This window comes from Gossypium raimondii, chromosome 12 (genome assembly GCF_025698545.1).
Source record: "Gossypium raimondii isolate GPD5lz chromosome 12, ASM2569854v1, whole genome shotgun sequence".
Classification (NCBI taxonomy): domain Eukaryota; kingdom Viridiplantae; phylum Streptophyta; class Magnoliopsida; order Malvales; family Malvaceae; genus Gossypium; species Gossypium raimondii.
The window spans coordinates 44,265,206-44,274,684 of record NC_068576.1 but is presented as its reverse complement, the minus strand read 5'-3'; the positions used below and the strand labels follow the sequence as shown (position 1 = coordinate 44,274,684).

Here is a 9,479-nt window from a genome sequence, read left to right as displayed (position 1 = left end):
ATATATTTAGTATTTAAATCTTTATTTTTATTTGGTATAATGACTTTTTTGGCCCTCTAACTTTATAACAAAATTATTTTAGCTCTCTATTTATTTATTTTTGTTTCTTTTAGCCCTTAAACTCGCTTTTTTTTTATCAAAGTACCTCAAAATGGATGAAAAAGTTAACATTTGTTAATTTTACTGACATGGCATACATGTGGATTGCCACATGACACATCATCAATTAATTAATTTTTTAAAATCTTAAAATTAATATAATTTTTAAATAATTTTAATAATATTTATTTTTAAAATAGTTTTTATAATTTTTGAATTTTTAAAATTTATAAAAAATTAAATGTCGGTGTGTCATCCACGTGTATGCAATATCAACAAAGTTAAAAAGTTAAACTTTATTCATTTATTTTGGGATGATTTGACAAAACGTAAGTTTAAGAGCTAAAAAATAAAAAATAAAAAAATAAAATTTTTATAAAGTTGAAGAGTCAAATAAGTCATTATTATTTTTATTTTAATATATTAATTTGGAGTTGTTGTAGGACTTTGTTCATGGCACACCCATCCCCTAAACATCAAAATAGTAATTTTCAACATGATATAATTACAGAAAACAGATATGATCACCTTCATTGTTTAGACTTTTAAAAATTGAAGGAGCAGGGAAATGACCGGAATGCAAAAATATTTTTAGTAGTAGTATTAAATTAGACAGTGTAAATTAGTATGGCAATTAATATATGTTGGAAAGGTGCGGTATCCTAAGTCATGAGAAAACGTGTTGGCCCTGTGAGACAGGCATCCTCTTTGAGAAAGAGGGACGCATTTAAGTCAATAAAACCAGATATGGCCGGGACTTCTAGGAATAATCAATCAAAACCAGTCCCTCACTCCAGATGCCCCCACTGCTAGCAAGTTCATACTCTTTCTTTTAAATGAGATATCAATTTTGATTCATTTCGTGATTTATTCTAAACCAGCTAACGTGGCCCATATATTAGCTGTCTCATCATCTCTCTTTGTCACTATACCTCATTCTTCATATGTTACTATGTAATGAACATGTTCGACGATGAGGGTAATTATGAATTTTTTAATTTATGTGAATTACCCACATGAAACACCTTATTAATTACTAGATACAGTTTGGATTATTAAAACTGTAACCTACACCCTAGGGCTAAAACCCTAGTTATAGTAAAAAAGAAATTCTCGATGTCAGAAATGAATTCTTCAGCTTCAACATTATTTCCCAACGTTTTATGATTTCCTTTCTGTGGTGGGATTAACATTGTATTCGTTTTCAGGGTTTGGTCTCTTTATTATCGTTTATATTTATTACCTATTCATTACAATAACATTCATTGTAACATTATTTGAAGCTCTCTTAATTCCCATGACAGAAAGGAGAAGGGAAGTGTGGGAACCTGCAAATATAGGCTGGCACAACAGTTGTACACGAAAGCAAAGCAGATGAGTGAAAGGAACTGAACCTATTTAATTTAAAAGATGTCTTCAATCTTAGCATTAACAGAGAGAAAGGTACAGTACACGAGAAGAAGAAGAAGAAGAAGAAGAACACAAACAAAAGAAACAAGGGCATTAACACTAGCCTTTCCCCTTGTCTTACACTGCCCTAAAAAAGAACCCTAATTTAGAAACATCACTGAAAAGGCTAAAGCCAATGCTCTCTATTCTCATCATCATTCACTGTAATAATATTCAAGAAAAGAAGCAAAAGCTAATAATAATAATAATAATAATAATAATATCATCCTTCTTACAGTCATTTAGCATTTCAAAACATGTAGTAACTTACACCCTAACTGGTTTTGTTTCTTTCTTTCTCCCCTTAATTGTGAAGAGGATTAGGGCCTGTATGAACTATTCTCTTTTCATCACCTTCATTTCCGGGCAAGTGAGGCGAGCTTGATGGAGCATGAAAGGAATTAGCAGCGCCGGAAAACCAGACTTTCCTTGGGGGAGGGGACCTAATAAACTGAAAGCTATGCCGACTGCCTTGTTTATGAACAGCGAAATGCAAACCCAACTGAGAAAAAAACAACATAATCCACAAGAAGAAAACAGCCACTTTGGCCCCCCCACTATATCTGCCCGGTCTTGTATTCACTCCTCTTAACATTGTCGTCTCAACTGATGGACCAGTTCAAGTGTAGTAGTGGCGCCACCAAGCCCCAACTCAGAAACTGTAATGCTTTTGGAGGCTTTAGTTTAGACTCTGAAAGAAAGATATAGGATTAGGACCATAAAAGGCCAAATAGGATTATCTTAACTTGCTTTATATAGTGTGTAAAAAGAAGTGGGTTTTGAGTTACTTCTCTGAATCTCTCAAACCATGCCTGGCTGCCTCTCTTTTTAAGTTTGAGAATTTTGAGAAAAAGTGCAAGCAAAAAGAAAAAAACCTTTTAACTTAGGTTTGCTCCTTATCTTATGGGTCTGTCACATGATCTTGGCCCTTGATACCTGGAACCTTCTTATAAATATCTTATATACATATACCTACACATTTATTTATTTATTTTTTCCCTTTCTGAAAATCTTTGGACTTTGCACCTTTTAAACTCTCAAACCACCACCACTTCCACTGCTCCTCGCATTTTATTTTTCTATTACAAGTATCTGTTTTCTAGTTTTTGTATTTGTTTTTCATTTTGTAATTATTTAAAATTCAACGTAACAATGTTTGCTGGGAGAGGGTGTCGTGGGACTGTCCAGTATTAATAGCCCTTGTCTGGGGAATATATTCAAAATCTAATATTGTATATGACCATTATAAAATAGCATTATTGGTAGAACAAAAGTTGAAACTCTTGTATTGTACCAGAACCCACCATTCGCTTCTGTCACAGGCAAGTCGTCGATTTGGTCAAAGTTTCTCGACTTATATACCATGACTGAAATACCCTTTCTGTTCCATTTCTTAATTTGTTTCACCTCCTCCGTTTTTCTTAAAATGCATCTACTCAACACAATGTTAATTTAGTTTTATACTATTTATTAATATAAATATGGCTAATTGTTGGTTTGTTTGATGTAAACCAATTCTACTTGTATTTTTTAATTTAGTAAGTCTCGGCTGTTCGGGAGGCCTTATTATGGTTAAACCCTGCCCATATGTGAAGGATTTGATTTGTGTTGAGATCAGTTCTCAACACGTTTTCAATGCCGTGGTACATCTCAGAGTTCAGCACTCTCTTCATCTTAAGGCACAATTTCAAGTCTTTTCCTTCCCTTTGGATGAGTAGAAGCACAAATAAAGTGAATGCTCTTGCAAAAGTGACTTTTATTCAAACGAGTCGCATCGTTTGAGACAATCCCAAATTGTCTTCAATTTCGGACGCATTGTGGATCCAGTGTATAACATAAGCTTATTGACTTAAATTTTAGTTGTTCACTCTTTGTTTTGGCTTTTTCTAGTTTCTTGCTCTTAACCACTCTTATGTAGTTAAAAATAAAAAAAATAAAAACTCTACTGCCGACGTGTACTTTGTGAAAGACCTGTGCCTAAAATGATTCAAGGAAAACTATATCTAAGCAAAAATCGCTAGTGAAATCGGATTAAAATTGAAAACCATGAAACAAAATTGTACACCAAAAATCAATACCCTGGTTTCTAACAAATGTACACCAAATTCCTTCCTGTGTTTTACAGTTCAAACTGCAACTACTTTCCAACAAAAGTAAAAAAAAAATCAAAACCTGAGTATGACTGAAAGAATACCATGTGTAAGATTCTGCAGCTGCTACATCAATGGCGAAATGACCTCCTGTTAATGCCGGAGGTTAACCCCTTCAATTGCAAAATTGTCAAATTTCATGTTCTCCAACATCAAATGCAAAACGATGCTTCTCCTCATCAACTCAATCCCAGTGAAATAATTAGATCAATAGATAAAAGTGATCTCTGAAAAAAAAAAAAAACAAGTTTCCTCAAAAGCTCCCAAAATTGAATTGTATGCCCCCTTGCAACATCAAGAGGATGAAAAGACTGAACAAATTAGACACACAAAATAAGGGTCAGCATCAAGATGTGCTTGATATATCACAGGGAAAAGAGACAGCAATCGAGATCCCTCTCCAAGCAGATCATGTCGCTGATGATGATCCTGGGTTTGTGGATTTGTTTGTACGACACATGCAATCGGGGCACGGGAAGGTATATATTGAATCAACCAGCTTTTTCAGTTCAAATCCCTTTGAATCACTATGAGACCGCATATTCAGCATTTGTCTCTTGAAGCTTTTCCACCTGGAATAAAAAGGGAAGGTAAACTGAATCCAACAGTTCTTATTCACAATTATCACATCTTAGAAGCATTCTAAAACAATCCATGATGATATGTGTTTCCTCATAGAACATACGAAGACCCCCTAGATTTCTAGGGACATCCCCAAAATGATCAAAAGTTTAAAATATCTCATTGAGTTTGTACCGTGCAAAAGAAATCTAAATGATATAAAGATCTGAAGTGTCTAAAATAGCTGTTTCAAGATGTATTTCTTCATGTTTATCTAGATGCTAATGTTTCAAAACTCGCAAAACCTTTCCCCAATAGTCTAATACTGGTCTTACCTTAATCATGACAGAAATAGAGCATTTTCAATCTTTTTCTCTTCTCTAAATCAAAATCAATTGATCTTTATTTTTTGAAAAAAAGATAAAAGCATACCCAATATTAGGATTATCAAATAGCAATGCCAACTTTCGCTTGTCTGGTCGAATTGTCTTAGAGTGTCCTCCAAACAAATATCTTCTATGGCCCATCAAAAAATGAGGAAAATTTCCACCTTGAGTTGTCACAAATACCTCACTATGAAGGCAAACAGTATAATCTATGGCAGCCATCCTGGAAGAAAAGTTCTGAAAGCAGTAATCCCATCAAAGAGATGATAATAATCCAATCTCAAAGGCATTACTTAAAGGAAAATGGGTGGTCAAATCTTATATGCTAATGCTTCAGACCTTATATGGAGCAAGTTCTTCCTCGGATGCCAGCATCTGTTTTGTCTGCAAGTTGGGAAACATGTCCAATAATGGAGCCATTGTTTTCTCAGCATTGTATATTTTCCCGGATGCCAAAAAGATATATGTATTGTTACCGAATCCCATTCCTCTTAGCATCAATCCAACCTAGTAGGTGCAAGAAGATATTAAACAAACCATCAAGAAAACCTATAAATCCATTCCTAAGCAACATTGGCCTACCCTAATTCTACCTAGTGCCATCCCACTCTAACAAAATAAAATTACCTCCTTTCTTTCGAGTAAGAACAATAAGTTCATCATCTGGCAAAAATTGCTCCAGTTCAATTTTCAACTGAAAGCAACTTTATTAAACAGACAACAATGCAACCAACAATACCTCTAGAGGAGTAAGTGGGCATTTCCCATTAATCCTGATTGCTCCAGGGCGTATAACTCGACCAGGTTTGGTAAATTTTCCTTTCCAGCCTCTTTCTCTTGCATTTTTCATGTCTTCTTTTTCTTGCTCCCCACCATCAAATACACAACAAGAGAAAGCAACCATATCCTGCATATGACAGAAACAGTACATTATACACGTCATACAAAAATGGAGTCAATAAGAATGCTATTATTAATAGCAACAGCAGTCCTTTTTTATGTTTAAAAAGGTCATCAATTGTCAAAATACATTTTCTATTTAAATAATACAAACCTCCTCAAAGCGAAGATGAACAGAGACGTACTTGCCCCCTGTATTTGCACTGAGCTTTTTCATTCTTGCAACCAAAGTTTCTCCAAGGCTTAGTATTGTACTTGAAAACCGTAAAGCTTCATAATTTGCCAAGCATCTGAGTCTTTGTACAGCTGGAGGAGCATCAAATGATAAGCGATTTGCAAAAGGAGAAATCCTTATAATCCTGTCATTCAATCATAAAATAATGAGCTTAAATTAACAAAACAGCAAATAATTATTCTATCCATAGATAAATACAAAAAGAAATACTTTTGTTCGCATTGTGTTGCTGTAAGCAATAAAGTTTGGAATCACTAGTTGTTGCTGAAGCAAACAAGCTAAACTTAAAAAAGAAACAATCAATGTTCAAACTCACTTTTCTTCAAGGAGCTTGGGTAGCACTTCATCCCTATAATACTGAATGGATGACCACGCTTTAATTTTGAAGTTGTAGACATTGGTCAAATTGTGGTCAAACCGTTCCATTATGTACTCAGGGATCTTATCAACAACCTGTACATTATTCTCTAACGCACTGATAAAATAATCTTCATCATAGATGTCTTTGAACTTGCTGGAAAAATAAGCACCATGGACAGATTTCAGTCAATGCGATACAAACTGATGTGTAAAACATAATCAAATAATGGTTACAAGGAGCACATGTAATGCAGAAAAGAAGGAATGATGTGTAGAACTTACAAATGAGGAAAATGAACCAAGATAATTGAGAATCAAAACAATGATTGGATTAAGGAAAATGTCAATTATATCATTTTAACAATTGTTAGGCATCGAAAAAACTTGTTTAAATTATAATAATATCTTTTTAACATCATTCTCCCCCCCCCCCCACCCGTTTTAACACTTCCCTGAATTTTTCCTTCTCTCTAAATTTCCAGTAAACAAAGCCTCAAGAGCAATTCTCAACTTAAAATGAGAAGATAATAATGGCAGTCTGGCTTTAAATACATTCTCCAAAAAAGAAGGGAAAAAAGCATTGCCAACTTTTAGAATTAACATTTCACATTGCAAACCTAAAGCGTCCTGAATTAATTGATTACAGCTCAAACTAAAAAATAGCATGCAAGCACACACAGCTAATTTCAGTAATATTTTAATCAACAATAACAACATTGAATATCAGTACAGCTAAGATCAAAATATCAGGACACAAATTAAAAGTGACGATAATGAACCTCTTTATAACAGAATCAGATCATACAATATTTATAAGGCTAAGCTTCCCCATATATATTTATTTGTTATGGAACTGGTTACTAATAAATTTATAATTTTTCCTTGAGATACACAAGCAACATGAGAAAAAAAAATAGATGACTACAGACCTGGGATCTCGCCATATGCTATGAAAATGGAAATTAGGGATTAGAAGTGTTGCATTAAGATAGCCTGCCACAGCAACTGCATTGCATATCTACAAAATACCCAGAGCAACCATGTAGAGAAAATTTAAATAACAAGATCATAAAATAGGCAAGCTGCTAGAAAAAGGAGGTAAAGCATAAATACTTAATAGAATCTAATGAAGAATAAAAACAACCGATGTCCTCTGCTGATTTAAGCCTCCATTTGCCTCTACATAAATGTAGCCATTTGATTCAGGTAAACCTATAGTAGTTTAAAGAACAATCAAATATTAAACTAGCGAATATAGTGAGCAACCAAAATAAAGGGAATGGACTGTAAACTGTTTACAGTAAAACAAAGGGAATGAAATCATACCTTCAGAAGGCTTGCTCACACAAGGCCTCCACTCCCCCCCTTTATAGGAATTTTTCCAAATAGTCAAAATCTACAACAATTCAATAACTTTAAGGCAGATATAATCACGAATCAAGAATCATCATCAGATGAAAATATCAGCAATCAACTTAAAATGCACAAAGCCTTAAACATGCAACTATTTCAGTAAACAGTTACGATAACAAGTTGAATGGATAAAAAATTTTCACATTACACGATTGGATACCATCACAGTATATAATTGAAATTGCCCTTAAGAATCAAAATGAGAGAAGCTGGAGAACAAAAAGGAGCTAACACCCATACAAGGGACCAAATGTTCCTAATCAGCTAATCAATTATGAAATGCTACCATGGCAACTGTTTACCATCCTGGAACTGGTAATAAAGTGATTGAGTTCTTACCCTAACTGTAAAAGACTATCATCAAATTATCTAAAAACCACCTGTATCATACGGACTTAAGATTTAATCATTGAAAAACAATAAATTTAACCCATGTTTTCCAGATCCAGATACGATCTGAAAGATTGTTACAGCAGGAAATGAAGCAAGTAAAACAAAGACACCAGGTGCTACTCCTCGAGAACAATAGTGAAAATTTTAAATAAAGCTACAATGATTCCTTGATTCAGCATTCTATACTTGTGTTTCATTCAAAGGTTAAAAAGACAAACATTGCTAAATTTCTAAACTTTCAAGAATTTATAGAATCATTCGGAAATACTCAAGTCTCAATTCAAATAAATAACACAACATGAAACCATCATGAAAAATGCAACTACATTCTCCAAGTTCCTCAAAATTCTATTAAGACCCAAACCCAAAAGAAGAAAGAAATCAAAGACAAACTCAAAAGTTGAAATGGATCAAGAAACATATCCGACCCAAGATAGAAAACCTTGCACAAAAGTCGGATACGGAATCATAAAACCCGAGAGTAAAACCGAAGAAATCAAAGTGACTCACCGCATCAGCAGAGGAATAATCTTCATTCATCTCAATTTTAAGCTTCTCATAAACTTGGGGACTTCGGTAAACGGAACCCGGAGCAGGCCGGTGTTTAACAAGGGGAACCACATCAAACGAAACGGTGCCCATGTAAATAAGCATCCCAGAGATGTAAATGAGAGGAGCAAAGAGGAAAATCCCTTGTCGACGAAGAAGAACCGAGAGAAGTAACCAAGCGACATGATGGGCAACGGTCCGCCCTGGTTGGAACGGGCTAAACCGGCCCGGTTTCCTTCCGTGGCGGTACCTTGGTGACCGTAGTGGTGATGCCGGCGGTGATGGGGTGCTATGGCCACTACTAGAAATCCTATTTTTCGCATGCATTTGATAAAAAGAAAAAGAAAAAGAAAGTAGAATTTGATCCTCTAATTGTTAACTTTCTTTTCTTCTAATCTTTATTTTTCTTGAAGATGAAAGGTTTGTATGTAACTTCTGGGTTTTTAATCATTAATTCTTATTTCTCTCCCGTTGGCACGGGAGAGAATTATGAAATATAATCAGAGTTGAGGATTTCTTTTCTGGTTTTAAATCTCACTCACGCTTTACACTTTTTGTTTATTTAGCATTCAAGTTTTTTTCTTTTAATTTCATACATACATTTTAATTAATTTTTTATTGTTTAATTAAATTTTAGGGATGATTTGATGAAAGTTAATTGTAAATTTTATTAGTTAATTTTACATTTTCATTAAATCAACTCTAAAATCTAAATACTATTATCTTCAAGTATCAAAATGTATAGCTTTTGTCAAATATAACACGTGCAACACATTAGAAAAAATATCAAACTTAAGTACTAAATTATGTATTAAGCCGTTTTTTATTTTTCTTTTAAGAATTTAGTATTCCTGTTTTCAATTCAAAATTCAAATCTAATTATTATAATTGTTAAAATTCTTCTATTAAATTCACTAAAAAAACTTGATAGTCATGTTATACTAAAAATAAGGTTGAAAATGTTGATTAGGTTTGTTTCTTTTT

General features: G+C 33.7%; 1 protein-coding gene and 1 long non-coding RNA gene across 2 annotated transcripts; both read right to left on the bottom strand.

Annotated features, from left to right (window-relative positions):
* Positions 1-1,478: 1,478 nt before the first annotated feature.
* On the bottom strand, positions 1,479-2,619 carry LOC105764364 (uncharacterized). The gene is made up of 2 exons (XR_001124624.2): positions 2,337-2,619; positions 1,479-2,239 (listed from the first exon to the last, which is right to left on the bottom strand). It is a non-coding gene; the product is annotated as an uncharacterized LOC105764364 (long non-coding RNA).
* Positions 2,620-3,552: 933 nt separating this feature from the next.
* LOC105764362 (hypothetical protein) lies at positions 3,553-9,002 on the bottom strand. Its single transcript, XM_012582902.2, has 10 exons — positions 8,457-9,002; positions 7,467-7,536; positions 7,285-7,352; positions 7,070-7,158; positions 6,097-6,294; positions 5,700-5,904; positions 5,385-5,552; positions 4,985-5,152; positions 4,692-4,882; positions 3,553-4,270 (listed from the first exon to the last, which is right to left on the bottom strand). The coding sequence occupies exons 1-10, from the start codon at positions 8,820-8,822 to the stop codon at positions 4,108-4,110; spliced, it is 1,686 nt and encodes a 561-aa protein (XP_012438356.1). The 5' UTR covers positions 8,823-9,002; the 3' UTR covers positions 3,553-4,107.
* Positions 9,003-9,479: the final 477 nt, after the last annotated feature.